General features: G+C 40.0%; 1 protein-coding gene across 1 annotated transcript in view; it reads left to right on the top strand.

The window, feature by feature from the left end:
• Positions 1–16,841, top strand: part of Ttn (titin) — a 274,219-nt gene that overhangs the window by 133,648 nt on the left and 123,730 nt on the right. The window contains 44 exon segments of the mRNA XM_037204900.1: positions 121–202; positions 339–640; positions 1,417–1,497; positions 2,225–2,302; positions 2,733–2,816; positions 2,977–3,051; positions 5,936–6,016; positions 6,127–6,210; positions 6,347–6,430; positions 6,749–6,826; positions 7,958–8,041; positions 8,940–9,023; positions 9,139–9,216; positions 9,561–9,644; positions 9,755–9,838; positions 9,932–10,015; positions 10,125–10,208; positions 10,319–10,402; positions 10,512–10,595; positions 10,679–10,762; positions 10,989–11,072; positions 11,407–11,490; positions 11,601–11,617; positions 11,619–11,682; positions 11,790–11,870; positions 12,001–12,066; positions 12,183–12,263; positions 12,580–12,660; positions 12,770–12,850; positions 13,154–13,231; positions 13,357–13,422; positions 13,544–13,618; positions 13,917–14,000; positions 14,100–14,183; positions 14,292–14,375; positions 14,481–14,564; positions 14,674–14,757; positions 14,841–14,924; positions 15,048–15,134; positions 15,272–15,355; positions 15,481–15,564; positions 15,698–15,775; positions 16,146–16,229; positions 16,677–16,772. Of these exon segments, the coding sequence (XP_037060795.1) occupies positions 121–202; positions 339–640; positions 1,417–1,497; positions 2,225–2,302; positions 2,733–2,816; positions 2,977–3,051; positions 5,936–6,016; positions 6,127–6,210; positions 6,347–6,430; positions 6,749–6,826; positions 7,958–8,041; positions 8,940–9,023; positions 9,139–9,216; positions 9,561–9,644; positions 9,755–9,838; positions 9,932–10,015; positions 10,125–10,208; positions 10,319–10,402; positions 10,512–10,595; positions 10,679–10,762; positions 10,989–11,072; positions 11,407–11,490; positions 11,601–11,617; positions 11,619–11,682; positions 11,790–11,870; positions 12,001–12,066; positions 12,183–12,263; positions 12,580–12,660; positions 12,770–12,850; positions 13,154–13,231; positions 13,357–13,422; positions 13,544–13,618; positions 13,917–14,000; positions 14,100–14,183; positions 14,292–14,375; positions 14,481–14,564; positions 14,674–14,757; positions 14,841–14,924; positions 15,048–15,134; positions 15,272–15,355; positions 15,481–15,564; positions 15,698–15,775; positions 16,146–16,229; positions 16,677–16,772 (3,738 nt within the window).

The following is a 16,841-nucleotide window of genomic DNA, read 5'->3' as shown; positions in this document are numbered from 1 at the left end:
TTATGTCCATGTGTCTTATTTTTGATGTCCAATGTCCGAGCTTATTCTTGGTGGTCTTAAATATTAAAACTCTATCCTTTAAAGTGCCTGAAATACCAAAGAAAGTTCCAGAAAAGAAAGTCCCAGAAAAGAAAGTTCCAGAAAAGAGAATCCCCGAAAAGAAAGTCCCTGTGCCCAAAAAGGAAGCTGTTCCCCCGCTAAAGGTATTTTGGGAAAATCCTTTGCTCTTCTTGTCCTTTCATGGAAGGTTTCTTTTAGTCATTTTTCTTACATTTCGAATTGATGTCTGTTTCATTCTGTGATTGAAAAAACAAATCTCTTAAAGTAGATGCTCTTTCAGGGAGAGCTGTTTTTGAAGAAAAAATATCAGTTGCCTACGAGCAAGAGGAAATAGTCCAAGAAAGAATAGAGTTAGAACTCGTGGAGGCAAAGGTAGAAGAGGCTTTTGAAGAAGAGGAATTCCACGAGGTCAAGGAATACTTTGAAGAAGAGGAGTTCCATGAGGTGGAGGAGTTCATCAGAGTGGAAGAACGCAGATTCCAAGAAGAGCACAAAGTTGAAGAGGTCCACAGGGTCATTGAGTTTTTAGAGGCTGAAGAAGTGGAAGTCTATGAAAAACCCAAAATTCCACCTAAAAAAGGTATAGGGGATTCTGCAGATAATACAGTTTGTTATATCTTTCTCTTACCAACTTTGTTTCCAAAGCACCTTGCATGATCAGTTCAGAACGCTAGCCCCATGAACTGCTTTAGGCATGAGTGTAAGCTGTTTAATTCAGAAACTGATAAGGTGTAGAGATTAACCACATGGAGTAGTTAATTTTCACAGACAGGAGAAGTATGTGTGATACTGACATATTTCCATCCTCCATGCACCACTATATGAATGTGTGGATTCTTTTTATAGCCTAGCAAGCATTACATGATTATCACAGGTACCAACATAATAGGTGCCATCCATTCAGTGACATACTTGTCAGTTCACTGAGGAATTTATATTCTCATCAAAGCAACCATTGCCTTGTTCACATTTGAGTTACCTATGTGCTAACTAGTAATTACATATTGAAAGCTTTTGCCATTTTATGGTTATCTTCATTAAAGAAATAATGAAGTAAATGAAGCATTGGTCATGGTACCCAAATTCTAGTAAATTCTAAGGACAAAACATAGTGTACATACATAGTCTTCAGGACTCCTCCAGACCATGCCTAAATGAATGTGTGTGTAATATGTTTGTTTTATATAGCAATATATTGTATAAACAACAAAATCACAGCTTTCTTGAAACAGGCATAGTATAAATTCAAAAAAACATAAACTCTTTTATAAGCCTTCATTGTGCAACTTAAATATAAGTAGTGCTTCATAGTATTTTATGGGTCTATTCTAAACAAAAACACTAATATCTTTGAAGGACCTGAGGTATCTGAGAAAGTCATCCCTCCAAAAAAACCACCTTTTAAAGTTGTTCCTCGGAAAGAGCCACCAGCTAAAGGTATTTCATGGCACAATGATACTCACACAACTGTGTTCAGTTGCTCCTTGGTTGCTTTACAAGTTTGTGTTCTGCTTGGTGGTTTTCTTCTGTGTTTAGTATTAGATGAATGTCAGAATAATTAATATCTTTAAAGTGACCAAAAGCCCAAAGACAGGTCTACAAACATAGATGTCACTGTTGTCCTAAAACAAACAGCCAAACTCAAGCACCTACTGGGCATCCTTTGATGCTGGTTTTTTATATGTTCACCAATATTCTTATTGACCAACCTCCATTTCCCTATTTATTATTAATCGTATTAAGCTGTTAGTTATAAGTACATCATAAATATGTGGCAGTGCCCCTCCTTTATTCATTTTCATCAGCCTCTTTACTCTAATACATGATTTGAGGTTCTATCTTTAAAGTCAATGAGTATATAAGAAAGTCAGCACTGAAGTGTAAGTTGCAATTTTCCTGCCAAAAGGAGCAGAGAGAGCAGCAGTTGCAGGTGTGTGGTCGGTTGTTCATGTCAAGTTTTTGTTGAGCTAACTTGGGGGGAGGTTCATGGCCTTTTGTGTTCATCCTTGTTGTCAAAAGTCAACTCTGTAAGTGCCGTCTTGTGTGTGTCTCTATTTTGTGATGTGACTCTGTTCTGCTTTCATTATATATCTCTTATATTCTGCCTGCTAAGATATTTTTGAGTATGTAAAAGTAAAGGAAATTATCCCTGCTGTCTTTAAAGTACCTGAGGTGACCAAGAAAGTGGTTGTTGAAGAAAAGGTCCGTGTTCCTGAAGAACCCAAGGCCCCACCACCTAAAGGTACCTGCCTCTGCTGATTCCCATCAGCAGCAAATCCCTGTGAATCACTTTCCACAAAGGAGGGCAAGACCACTCTTCCCCCAGGACCACAAGATGGGAAAAATATTAACAGCCTAAAGGCCCTTCTTATTTTGACCCTCTTATTATTCAGTAATGAAACAACATTGGTCTCTCAGCTCTTCTTCCCTACGGAGTTGACACTGGACTCTCTGCCTCATGGTATGGGAAATAAGTTAACAACAGAAAACACTACTGACCCCCAAGAATGAGGTATCTCTAATATGAATTGTCAGCAAGGCAGTTGAGAAACACAGAGCACACTGACTTAACATTTTGGCCATTCTACTTAATACATTCCGCCCCTTTACTCTTGATATTTTATACTTAATTTCAATGATCTTGAAAATAAGACAAATAAATATCTTTAAAGCACCTGAAGTACCTAAGAAAATCACTCCAGAAGAAAAAGTCCGTGAAGCTGTTCCTAAAAAGCCTGAAGTTCCACCGCCTAAAGGTACACACTGATGCTAACCCTAATGTGAAGTGACTCTGTGGTTGTGTGTCTATTGTATAGAATGAACAAGTGTTCATCAAATCTTTGTGGTTTAAATTTTTATATTCTTAATATCCTACATATGTTGTTAATAGTAATTAGTATACTAATATCTTTAAAGTTCCTGAGGTGCCTAAGAAAATTATTCAAGAAGAAAAATTACCTGTTGTTCTTCCTGAAGACACAGAGATATACAGTGAGTGCATACAAGCTGTGTTCTGAATCCAATCTGTCTGTCTACACAGCATTAAAATGCAAATATACTAATATCTTATCAAAGCCATGCATGATAAAAATGTTGACTAAAATTAAGTCAGCTGAATGTCCGTTAGCCTGAGAGAACTTACTTTTCTTCATCAATTTAAAAACTAAACTGTCCTGTGCTTACAACATTATCCAACTTTAGAAAAGTCATGTGTCCCATTAAATTTCCTAACCTGTCCTGTGTACAAACATCTCTTCACCTTGCAGCAATTTATATTTCTCACACCATGAGGAAACTTACTTTAACTCTATGATTATTATTATAATTGGGTTTTGCAAAATCAAAAGAGTTCAATGTTATTGTTTTACTCTTCATGGTAATAAATAGGATTTGGACAGTGCTGGTTAAATGATCACAAATTTAAAAGACCACTAAAGCCCTAAGAGAATTAGCAAGGCTTTTTTTTTCTTTCCTAAATAATTTAAATAGTAAGAGAACCTAAATAGTGAAGTGTTTTGAGCGATTCAGTATTCTGAATGTATACATGCTAACAGTCAACATAATCTTCCTTTTTTTTTTTTCAATCTGGAAAACTCCTCATTAAAACTCATTTTACAGTAGTTTGGGATTAATGTATATGATCACTTCCTCCTCCCTGTTCTATCCTTAAAACTGGTTATTGTTACCAGACAGTGCTCCTTTCTAATGGCTGGAAAAATCATTTATTCTTCTCATAAGCTTTCCTCCCATACATTTCATCACTCACATTTCCCTTCAAGTATTGTAGCCTCATCTCTTTTCTTTTTGGCTTCTAATCTCTGCATTGTTTCATATTTTTAGTACACTCTGAAGCCACAATTTTTTAAAAAGATTTATTTATTTATTATGTATACAGCATGTATGACTGCAGGCCAGAAGAGGGCACCCGATCTTGTTACAGATAGTTGTGAGCCACCATGTGGTTGCTGGGAATTGAACTCATGACCTCTGGAAGAGCAGTCAGTGCTCTTAACCTCTGAGCCATCTCTCCAGCCCCATGAAGCCATAAATTAAATTTGATTTTAAAATATAAATAAGTATGTAACACCGTCCATGGGGAGCTAGCTTCTGAGAACTGCTCCAGAGTTGTGAATGGAAGACCTCAGAGTAGCGAGGGCTTTAGGAAACTTTTTTGTCTGAGGGTCTTTAGAAATAGGTTTCTGTCTATGTGTCATGTAAATAAGGAAACACACACGCTTTCTGATGGTAACTTTCTCTTTTACTTCAATTTGAAAAAAAATCCTCTCTGAAAATCTCTCTTGCTCGCTCTCCTGCCTAGCTCCTCATGTTCTCTCCTCAGCTCTCTCTGCAACCCCACACACACTCTAACACACACTCACACACACTCCCTCCCTCACTGCACAGCTCTTTACACACATTCTAACACACACGCACTCCTCCTAACACAGCAGCTCCATACATAGCTCTACACAGCCCACCTCATATCTCTTTATATAGAGATATATTTCTCTACTCTGTTGCAGTCCTTCACACACTACTGCATCATTCATTCACTCTTTACTCATTCATTCATTCACTCACTCACTCACTCTCTCATCTTACTCTCACACTTCTTCTCTGCCCAACTGTGGACAATTATATGTTGCATTTCTCTCTGCCCACTCAGCTACATCCCTCACTTAGCACACACACCTACACACATTCACACACTCACTACTCTCAACAGCCAAACTCTGGACAATTGTATGTTACATTTCCAGGACCAGACCTATTCTCATAAGACATAACTGTGTGGTAAGTCACACAGTTTTTCTCAGGCTAGGAAGGTCCCACTGACGGGCTAGTGAGTAACGTTTGGCCATGCACATAGCTCTTTACCAGACAGAGAACGACACTGAAATTTAGTGAGCTGAACCTTGATCGGTAGGGGTACACGCAGAAAGAGAATTACTGCAGAGGGTTATGTTTACCAAATTTGCTTCAGTTCTGACCTTGATTCAGCAACAAACACATGGAACTAGTCTTTCTGTATTTTCTGCAAGGGCAGCTAGTCTGTTTTGAATTTGTTCTGAAATATAAAATTAGCTGTCTTTGTGACTGATACTACTGTTATTTTCCTGTGTCAATTATGAAAAATATTCTAGTATTATCAGAATTACACAACCTAAGCAGAAATCATCTTCCTGACCATCCATAGCAGTATGTGTGCCCACAGATGTAAAACACACTACCAATGGGCTGTAGAAAGAACTCCACAGCTGTTCTATTTAGGGAGGTAAGAGGTGGCAATGAGAAAGTCACAGACAGGAGCAACTGGTCATTAACAGTCAGTAACTCCATGGCCTTGCCAGGTGGGGCTCCCCATCAAGTGGGTCTGGTGGGTCAACCTGTTAATTACTAGTTGTCACCTGCTGTATAATCCTGTGACTCTGGTAAAGCCATTGCTGCCAGCAGCTCTCAGCAAGTATGTACCTAGAAATGCAAAGGACCACATGATCCCAGTAGGTTGAATATAGAAAGTAGATTTTCCATACTCAACATCACCCCTATTCTTAATGTGCATATGAATTTAAAATGACACCAATATGACATTACTAATAGCTTTCTTAAGGTAAAATGAAAAAAAAATATAGTCCCTGTCTGGTAAATTCCTCAATTTTGTTATCATAATCATGAAGAAATTCTGAGCATCCTTCATCCTAAAACTAGGAAGGAGGCTCATTCCTACTCAATTGATGCTTGTCACTAATTTGTGTCCATGTACCACTGTGAACTTGGGTGATGAATGTGTATATAGTGTGTCATGTATTTCTTAATACTGTCCTCCATCTGTCTTGGAACACTTGTAGTTACATACACACTAATATCTTTAAAGTTTATGAAGCATCTGAAGAAACGGTCATAGAAGAAGAACTTGTGACTCATCCTCAGAAGGCAAGACTCAAAGTAGCAAAAGGTATCTAGCACCATCAACTCGATCTGAATGGAATTTATTTGGGGGCTCTCTTTAGAAACGTAATCTTTTTCTTCACCATTCATAATATAAGTGTACTCATATCTTTTAAGTGCCTGCTCCACCTCAAACAGTTGTTACAGAAGAGAAAACATACGTGACCATTCGTAAAAAGAAGGAAACCCTGGCACTCAAAGGTATATTTCAAGTGCTTCAAAACATAGATGATTATCTTTCACTTTAAGATTCCAAAACTGCATGGTATATAATTCACTCTTTTGTTTTGTTTTGTTTTTACAATTTCTAATTGTAAACCTACTAATATCTTTAAAGAGCCTGATACAACCCGAGAAGTGTTTCCAGAGCTGAAGTCACGTGAGGCTAGCCTTGAAATTCCTGAACCTCCCTCATCTAAAGGTACAAACTCTTGTCATGAGACTCTAAACAAGAAAACCTTCCAGTTTGTGCTTGTCAAATGTTCAGTGTTTTATGTGTATTGTCCCAACCTCTAAAATACTAATATCTTTAAAGCATCTCTCGAAAATGCCCAAGACAAGGGACTATCTATGACTTGCCCCAAACAAGTCAAGACCCATCTGTACAGTGTACAAAGACAGACTGTTAGAATAAAAATTCTGACTTAAAGTCTGTTTTATACCTAGCTATCTTTGTGCATCACGTGATTGTTTTTGCCTTTTCTTAATTATATTTTCTTGAAAACTAATATCTTTAAAGACCTTGAGATCATCAAAGATACGATTCCAGAGAAACAAATTCCTGCAACCCAAAGAAGAAAAACTCTTCGTCCAACAGGTACAAGCCAGGAGAAAATCAAGTTTCTTATCTCAATTATAGTTGTGAATAACATGTGTGAACATACTAATCTCTTCAAAACCCCAGTGGTTGCCAAAGAAATGGATCCCCAAGGAATATGCTTAACCAACTGAGTATGTACAGTGAACCATTTAGAAGGAAACCTTAAACTCACACACATGAAAGAATTTACAGTTTATCTATAAGAACTAAAGAGAAAGCATGAAATCTTTGATGTTCAAATGTGACTCAGATATATTCTTTAATGGAAAATGGCTATTACTTAAAAAATAATAATAAAAGCCAGACTAGCTAAAAAACCATCAACAGCAAAGCTTTATGGCATGCATAACTCGGCAGCTAAATTGAGCTCGGCTTCACACACGCCCCTCTGAAGCAGGGATCAGTGACATCAGGTGACGGAGGTTCTTGATTGGTCGTGTACCACATGATGATAGTAATTCAACCTTCCATGGAATTCAAAGTCCAGTACATATCATCATGCATGCTATCAGTTGTCAGAAATACTTTCATACTAAACTCATGTCCAGAACAAGCATATGAACATAAAACTGACTTCAAGTAAGACTTGAATGTCATAAAAATGGCTTTATAGACAACCATGACTTGATGTGAAGTTGATTTACTTGTAATATCATCTTAGAGCCAAGACTGAGTAATTCCAGTTCGTACTGGTATTCTCTCCTGAATACTTTCTTGCTCCTCCCATAGCCTAGATTTTTCAAGCATTATATGTTGTTTTTTTTTTTTTCACTTTAAGTATTTTTAGACAAATCAAAATTCAAGAAGTTTAAGAAAGCTTTTAGGATCACAAACCCTTCATGTTATACATGATATTCTATAATTTTAAGAGTATCCAAATAATTTGACTTTTTTTCTCTGTCTAGAATCTTTTGCTTGTCCCCTCAAAGTCCCTTTTGGGTAGATGGTAGGAAGCTGAGAAGTAATAAACAAAAGGGACAAGACTTAGTTCCTCTCCTCATGAGTCCACACCTCCTCAAATCCTCAAAGGACCCCTAGTAGCAACAGAAATCACTTCAGCTCACTTTATGGGATTAATGTCGCCACCAGCCCTTTTAACCTCTGACTCTAATACTAATATCTTCGAAGCATCAGAAGCTATGAAAGAAATGCCTCCCGAAATGAACACCTTTGAAGATATTCCTGTAGAGCCAGAAACGCCACTCATCCAAGGTACCTGTCACCACTGAACATACATGAAAGAAGAAATTGCCTTCTCTCAGCTCTTAAAACTAGTTTTTCTAATACTCTTCCTAAGTCCTATAAATATACTAATATCTTCAAGTCACCTGAAGTTCCAGTGTGTCCCATCTAGAAAGTATTTTTGACCATTTTGCCAAAACAAAAATTCTATTGCAAGCATTTGCCTGAAAAATAAACTCCTGTCTCAGTTTCCATGGAGAATTCCAGGATACCCCTCCCCCATGCAGAGGCCAAAACCTGTGTGTGCTCAAGTTCTTTACCTAAGATAAGATCAAGTTTGCATATAACCAAAGAAATATCGGCACTCCCTCCCGAGCATCTTCAGATCACTTGTGGCCTGATAGAATGTAAGCAGTATATAAATAGTGTGACCACTGTGTTGTGTGGGAGTTGCTGACAAAGACACCTATGTATGTACACATTCAGTGCAGATAGCTTTTCCCTCTGTGGTTGAATATAGGCAGCAGAAGACTGGCTGTTACATACAATGACTGTCTGGGAGAAATGCAAGCCTTTCTTCTTAAGAATCATGCAGGTCCCTGCGTACTAGTTTATTGGTGGATGAGAGGGACTAGGGAAGAAAGAGAAGTATTTCTAGAAAGTGACAAGCTACTTCACTGTGGCTACTGTTTGTATTAATCATTTTAACTCTGAAACGTGAACTACTAATATCTTTTAAGAACCTGAAGCCCCTGCTGAAGTGGATGCTGCAGAGAAAGCCCCTTCAAAAACCAGAGAAGCCCCCTCTGTTACAGGTACAAGCTGCCAAGCCCACGGGCTCAGGAGCTAGCTATCCTAGTTTTGAACATACTTTCTTCTTCCTGGTGACTTTCATAACACTAAACGTACAAATACTAATCTCTTGAAGTGCTGGACACTTACGAAGAAACCACCCTTGAAAAGAAAACACTTCGGATTTCTCGCAAAAAGCCTGCACTTCCTTCAGATGAAGGTATATGTTGCTAGAAGTGTAAAAGGGCGGGAAATGTCTTCTGCTGTCTGTGCGTGTTTTCTGTTTGTAGTGATTCTTTTGGCTCCTACATGTCAAAGTATTAATATCTTTAAAGTGCCTGAAGCGCCCGGAGACGTTGTGGCGAAAAAGAAAGTGCGCGCTCCCCAAGTGCCTGAAGTTGTACCTGCCAAAGGTACAAGCTGGACGGACTCTTTCCGTGGGAGGGCAAGGGGGAAGACAGGAAGGCTTGAGTCTTGTGTGTTGTGTAAAGATGTCTCCTGTATGTATGAACTGCCTTGACTCGGTGTAAATTGACGAATGTCTTCAAAGAACCCAAATTTCCTAAGGAAGTGCGCCCCCCCCCCGCCCCAAAAGAAAGTCACCAATTCAAAGCCAAAGCTACCACCCATTACAAGTACTTGTTAGCCCTGATGAGGTTCAGGAGGGAAAAAAGAAAGTTCATCTGGCTTAAATAATGTTCTGTGTGTCTACTGTCTTCGTCCTTTCCACCTGTAAAACATACTAATCTCTTTGAAGTGCCTGGGGCTCCTAAAGAGGTTGTCTCTGAAAGGAAAGTCCTCATGGAACCACCCAAAGAGCCTGAAGCCCCGCCGGTCACAGGTATTCATCACTGACCTGAGGCTTCCTAAGATCTGTCTTCTGCTCTTGAAAATATTCCATTCTGTTGGTCTTCATAACTCTTAGACATAATCTCACTAATCTCTTTGAAGTGCCTGAGGTGCCCAAAGAGGTCATCCCTGAAAAGAAAGTGTCCCTGGTGCCTCCTAAAAAGCCAGCAGCTGTCGCAGGTACTTGTCACTGATCTGAGGTTTCACAACATCAAACTCCTTTTGTTCTTCATCCTACTTGTCAGAAATCCTAATGTAGTTGCACTAATCTCTTTTAAGTGCCAGAGGCACCCGAAGAGGTTCTTCCTGAAGAGAAAGTGTCCGTGGTGCCCCCTAAAAGGCCAGAAGCCCCACCTACAAAAGGTATTTCTCACTAACCTTAGGGTTCATGAAATCTAACTCTTGTACTCTTGAGAATATTCGGCCTCCTGCTCTCCTAAGTCTAAGTGAACTTTCACTAATCTCTTTGAAGTACCTGAGGCTCCCAAAGAAGTTGTTCCTGAAAAGAAAGTGTCTGTGGTGCCCCCGAAAAAGCCAGAAGCTCCACCTGCCAAAGGTACTTGTCACCGACCTCAGGGTTCCTAAGACAAAGCTCTTCTACTCTTGGAAAGATTTTTGTCATGGTGCCTTCATATGTCTTAAATGTATCCACTAATCTCTTTTAAGTGCCAGAGGCACCCAAGGAAGTTGTTCCCGAGAAGAAAGTGACAATTGCCCCTCCTAAAAAGCCTGAAGCCCCACCTGTGAAAGGTATTTGCTCTTGACCTTAAGCATCATAGCATCTAAGTCTTCCTGTCTTGAAAATTCCATCCTAGTGGCCATCACTGGTCCTAAGGACAGTTTCACTCTCTCTCTCAAGTGCCAGAGGCACCCAAGGAAGTTGTTCCTGAGAAGAAAGTGCCAGTCACCCCTCCTAAAAAGCCTGAAGTCCCACCTGCTAAAGGTAGTCACCCCCACGTCACTGAGCTTGGTAGTGTCCATTTGTGTTTCCTCTGTCTAATCATGAAAATACTAATATCTTTGAAGTGCCTGAGGTGCCAAAGGCAGCTGTTCCCCAAAAGAAGATACCTGAAGCCATTCCCCCTAAACCGGAAAGTCCTCCCCCTGAAGGTACAGTCAGAACTACACTCAGAGGGCGATAAATATCGATTCTAACCAAAGTATTACACGTTGGTATATAAAGTGCATATATAAAATACTATGTAAATGTATTAGTGCATTAAGGTAATATAAATAAAAATGTCAGCAACTATCTAATATGTCTTACATGATTATATACTATAGACATCAATTGATTTAGCCTTTTCTAAACACAAATTACAAATTATCTTTGAAGTGCCTGACGTGCCAAAGGAAGTCACCCCTGAAAAGAAAGTTCCAGTGGCTCCTCCGAAGAAACCAGAAGTTCCACCTGCCAAAGGTATGTGTCCTTACATGTTGTTGAATACCTGTGTTGGGCTGGGGAAAGTGTGTTCCAGGGTCTGGCCACCAGTTTCGTTAACTGTATCAACCTGAATAAACATACCACTGGTGTGCCCTTTATAGTTCTAACTAAAAGCTACTAATATCTTCAAAGTTTCTGAAGCAGTTGTACTTGAAAAGAAGTTGTCTGTACCCAAAAAACCTCAGGTCCCACTTGTGAAAGGTAATTTACTACCCCACCCCAAGAAAAAAAAATACCTTGTAACCCTTAATATTCTTATAAAATGTACCTTTGTAGTCCATAATTTCTGAAACTACTAATGTCTTTTAAGTGCCTGATACCCCTCAAGAAGTTATCCCAGAAAAAAAAAACGCCAAGGCACTGCCCAAAAGGGCAGATGCCACACCTGTCCCAGGTACATGCCACCTGAACTAGCATCAGAGAGGTTTCTTTCCCATTTTTGAAAACAAATGTAGATTGTTGTCTTCACTAACCTATGTGGTAAAACGACTAATATCTTTTAAGTGCCTGAAGTTCAACATTGTCATCCCTGAAAAGAAAAGACCAGGGACATCTCCTAAAAAGACAGAAGCCACACCTGTCCCAGGTACTTGTCACCCAGACCTTCTCAGAAGACCTCTCTCCCATTCTTGAAAGTAAATGTAATGCATTATTGTTCATTAACTAAATATAAAACTACTAAACTCTTTTAAGTGCCAGAAGTTCAAGAAATTGTCCCTGAAAAGAAAAGACCAGCAGCACCTCCTAAAAAGCCAGAAGTCACACCTGTCCCAGGTACTTACCACCCAGACCTTCTTAGAAGAGTTTTTTTCTCTTCTTCTGTACTTCAAAACCAATGTAGACCATTGTCTTCACTAATCTAAGTGGTAAAACTACTAAAATCTTTTAAGCGCCTGAAGTCAAGAAATTGTCCCTGAAAAGACAAGACCAGCAGCACCTCCTAAAAAGCCAGAAGTCACTCCTGTCCCAGGTACTTACCACCCAGACCTTCTTAGAAGAGATCTTTTCTCTTCTTCTGTATTTCAAAACCAATGTAGACCATTGTCTTCACTAATCTAAGTGGTAAAATTACTAAAATCTTTTAAGCGCCTGAAGTCCAAGAAATTGTACCTGAAAAGAAAAGACCAATGGCACCTCCTAAAAAACCAGAAGTTACACCTGACCCAGGTATATGTCACCCAGAGCTTCTTCAAAAAAAAAAAATCTCTCTTCCATTCTTGAAAACAAATGTAGCGCATTGTTCTTTATTAATCTAAGTGTAAAACTACTAATATCTTTTAAGTGCCTGAAGTCAAGAAATTGTCCCTGAAAAGAAAAGACCAGCAGCACCTCCTAAGAAGCCAGAAGTCACACCTGTCCCAGGTACTTGCCACTAGACCTTCTTAGAAGAGATCTCTCTTCTGTGCTTGAAAACAAATTTGGACCATTGTCTTCACTAACCCAAGTTAGTAATCTAAGTGTAAAACTACTAATATCTTTTAAGTGCCAGAAGTTCAAGAAATTGTCCCTGAAAAGAAAAGACCAATGGCACCTCCTAAGAAGCCAGAAGTCACACCTGTCCCAGGTACTTGTCACCAGAGCTTCTTCAGAAGAAATCTCTCTTCCATTCTTGAAAGTAAATGTAATGTATTATTGTTCATTAACTAAATATAAAACTACTAATATCTTTTAAGTGCCAGAAGTTCAAGAAATTGTCCCTGAAAAGAAAAGACCAGCAGCACCTCCTAAGAAGCCAGAAGTCACACCTGTCCCAGGTACTTGCCACTAGACCTTCTTAGAAGAAATCTCTCTTCTGTGCTTGAAAACAAATTTGACCATTGTTTCACTAACCAATAGTAACTAAGTGTAAAACTACTAATATCTTTTAAGTGCCAGAAGTTCAAGAAATTGTCCCGAAAAGAAAAGACCAATGGCACCTCCTAAGAAGCAGAAGTCACACCTGTCCCAGGTACTTGTCACCAGACCTTCTTCAGAAGAAATCTCTCTTCCATTCTTGAAAGTAAATGTAATGTATTATTGTTCATTAACTAAATGTAAAACTACTAATATCTTTTAAGTGCCAGAAGTTCAAGAAATTGTCCCTGAAAAGACAAGACCAGCACCTCCTAAAAAGCCAGAAGTCACACCTGTCCCAGGTACTTGTCACCAGAGCTTCTTCAGAAGAAATCTCTCTTCCATTCTTGAAAACAAATGTAGCGCATTGTTCTTTATTAACCTAAGTGTAAAACTACTAATATCTTTTAAGCACCTGAAGTCCAAGAAATTGTCCCTGAAAAGAAAAGACCAGCAGCACTTCCTAAAAAGCCAGAAGCCACACCTATCCCAGGTACATGTCACCCAGACCTTCAGAAGAAGAAGAAATAACTGGCTCACTCTTGGAAAGCTTTAGTTCATTGCCCATTCCTAACTTCAATCCATAATTCCTACTGTCTTTCACGTGCCTGTAGTTCATCAAGCAGTTGTCCCAGAAGAGAAAGCTCCCACAGTCCCACCCCCAAAATTTGAAGCCCCACCTATCACAGGTATTTTTAAGTCCTTGTCTTACTCTTCAGAGTGAATGCCTTCTGTTCTTGAAAACATTTCTAGTCCATTTACCTCATTGCCCTACATAAAAGAAACACTACTAATCTCTCTTAAGAGCCAGAAATTGTCCCCCAAAAGTAAAGAGTGACACCTCCTAGGAAGCCAGAAGTCCCGCCTGTTACAAGTACTTGTCAGTGACCCAAGGTTTCAGAAGCTATACTTACATTGCTCTTGAAAAATAAGTGTGGTCTTTGGTCTCCATAAGACCTAAGTATAATCTCATTGGTCCCTTTGAAGTGCCTGAGGTGCCCGAAGAGGTCATCCCTGAAAAGAAAGTGTCCCTGGTGCCTCCTAAAGAACCAGCAGCTCCACCTGTCACAGGTACTTGGCACTGGCCTGAGGTTTCACAACATCAAACTCCTTTTGTTCTTCATCCTACTTGTCAGAAATCCTAATGTAGTTGCACTAATCTCTTTTAAGTGCCAGAGGCACCTGAAGAGGTCCTCCCTGAAGAGAAAGTGTCCGTGGTGCCCCCTAAAAGGCCAGAAGCCCCACCTACAAAAGGTATTCTCACTAACCTTAGGGTTCATGAGACCTAACTCTTGCACTCTTGAGAATATTCGGCCTCCTGCTCTCCTAAGTCTAAGTGAACTTTCACTAATCTCTTTGAAGTACCTGAGGCTCCCAAAGAAGTTGTTCCTGAAAAGAAAGTGTCTGTGGTGCCCCCGAAAAAGCCAGAAGCTCCACCTGCCAAAGGTACTTGTCACCGACCTCAGGGTTCCTAAGACTCTTCTACTCTTGGAAAGATTTTTGTCATGGTGCCTTCATATGTCTTAAATGTATCCACTAATCTCTTTTAAGTGCCAGAGGCACCCAAGGAAGTTGTTCCCGAGAAGAAAGTGACAATTGCCCCTCCTAAAAAGCCTGAAGCCCCACCTGTGAAAGGTATTTGCTCTTGACCTTAAGCATCATAGCATCTAAGTCTTCCTGTCTTGAAAATTCCATCCTAGTGGCCATCACTGGTCCTAAGGACAGTTTCACTCTCTCTCTCAAGTGCCAGAGGCACCCAAGGAAGTTGTTCCTGAGAAGAAAGTGCCAGTCACCCCTCCTAAAAAGCCTGAAGTCCCACCTGCTGAAGGTAGTCACCCCCACGTCACTGAGCTTGGTAGTGTCCATTTGTGTTTCCTCTGTCTAATCATGAAAATACTAATATCTTTGAAGTGCCTGAGGTGCCAAAGGCAGCTGTTCCCCAAAAGAAGATACCTGAAGCCATCCCCCCTAAACCGGAAAGTCCTCCCCCTGAAGGTAATAATGAAGCCAAACTACTATCTTTAAAAAGATTAAATGTCTCTTGTGAACACCGTTCTTGTTGACTGTGTCATTCATCCCAGTCAAGTCTGTCACTAAAAGGGGCCACTGTCTTTAAAGTGTATGAGGAACCTGCGGAGGAGATTGCCCCAGAAGAACCCCCAGAGGAGGCTGAGGAAGAGCCAGTGCCAGCCCCACCTCCAAAAGGTACTTGGCCAGTCAGCTGCCCTGCCTTTCTCTGCCTTGACCCTCTGGTCCTCCGGTTCTCACGGTGCGGGCTGCTTGGGCTGTCTTTCTTCCATTTGTCTTTGCTGCTTCTAAAGTATAAACCCTCCTATCTTTAGTGACAGTGCCACCCAAGAAGCCTGTCCCTGAGAAGAAAGTGGCCCCTGCTGTTGCCAAGAAACCTGAACCACCACCAGCGAAAGGTATTTTCGCTGCTGTTAACCTCCGCAGACTGATGTCTGCCTCTGAAATGTCACGTTCCACTACTTTTCTTAATGATTCTACAACATTGAAACTACATGTTCAAACCTACTAATATCTTTTAAAGTGCCTGAGGTGACCAAGAAAGCTGTCCCTGAAAAGAAAATGCCTCCTGTGGTACCCAAAAAGCCAGAAGCCCCACCTGATAAAGGTACATGTGGAGGTGGATTATTGGATGGAGGCGGGAATGGTCTCCAGCTCTTAAACAGTGTTTTGTTCTATGTGAATGTGATGAGTGGCCAGTGCTGATTGTTCATGATGTTAAAATACTAATATCTTTAAAGTGCCAGAAGTTCCAAAAGAAGTTGTCCCAGAAAAGAAAGTGGCTGTTCCCAAAAAGCCAGAAGCCCCTCCAACCAAAGGTACATGTCAGTAATCAGACCCTTCAGCAAGGTACTCTGTCTTGGTCCCCTCTGTCACTCAGTGTCAAAGTCTTTGTCAGTTTTCTCGTATTCACACCTGTAAAAGTGTTTCTGGGAATTTAGAGTTTACAGAACTTTTTAAAACATCACCACTTTAAACAAAATTTAAAAGTTTTACAGTCATCATTTTGTAATTCTTAATATCCCTCTTTTCGCTCCATACTAGATGAAGATCCAAAGGACAGGTACTTACCTTGCCAATTTTGTTCTTGGGTCTGTCTCTGGGTTAGCTGAGAAAAATGTGAAGTTAAAATGACATGCCATGTATTTCTCAACTACTCAAAAGTAAAACTAACTAATATCTTTAAAGTGCCAGAGGTGCCAAAGAAACCTGTCATTGAAGAGAAACCAGCCGTTCCTGTTCCCGAGAAAGTGGAGTCTCCACCCCCAGAAGGTACATACTGGGCCTTAGTGAGTTGCCGTTTATAACTATTTATAATTCAGGCATTATTTGTCTCCTTTTCTTGACTCCCTCGCTTTCTCTCCTTCGTCATTTACTGTTCTTGCTTTTCATTATCTAAGTTAGCACTGATCTCCAATTGACAGTCAGCAATGGTTATCCAGTTATAGGCTACCTAGGTCACTGTGATCTGTCTTCAGCAAAGCTCTCTAATGTACATAAGAAATGAGATGGGAACATTAATGAGTGTGAATGAACTTAAAAAACAAGAACTTTTCCAAGCATTCAGATCGGTACACACCGATGTCAGGCAACTGGGATAGATTTCATATTAATAAAATCAAAGCAAGGGGAGAAATCAAGATTTCTGTGGTTTGGGTGTTTGGGCACTTTGGAATTGTGTTCCACATGCTGAAATACAATTGACTAATATCTTTAAAGTGTATGAAGAACCTGAAGAAATTGCTGCTGAGGAGGAGGAGACAGTCACCGTTGTGGAAGAGGAGGAATATGAAGCGCCACCTCCACCTGCAGCAGGTATCAGTCAGGGTCTGCTGCCTAGACAGAAAGTGCGGTCACGTGACCCTTACATGTCTTACATACCAT

Source organism: Peromyscus leucopus, chromosome 4 (genome assembly GCF_004664715.2).
Source record: "Peromyscus leucopus breed LL Stock chromosome 4, UCI_PerLeu_2.1, whole genome shotgun sequence".
Taxonomy (NCBI): Eukaryota; Metazoa; Chordata; class Mammalia; order Rodentia; family Cricetidae; genus Peromyscus; species Peromyscus leucopus.
The sequence above is the reverse complement of the archived record's forward strand: the minus strand, read 5'-3'. Positions and strand labels throughout refer to the sequence as shown.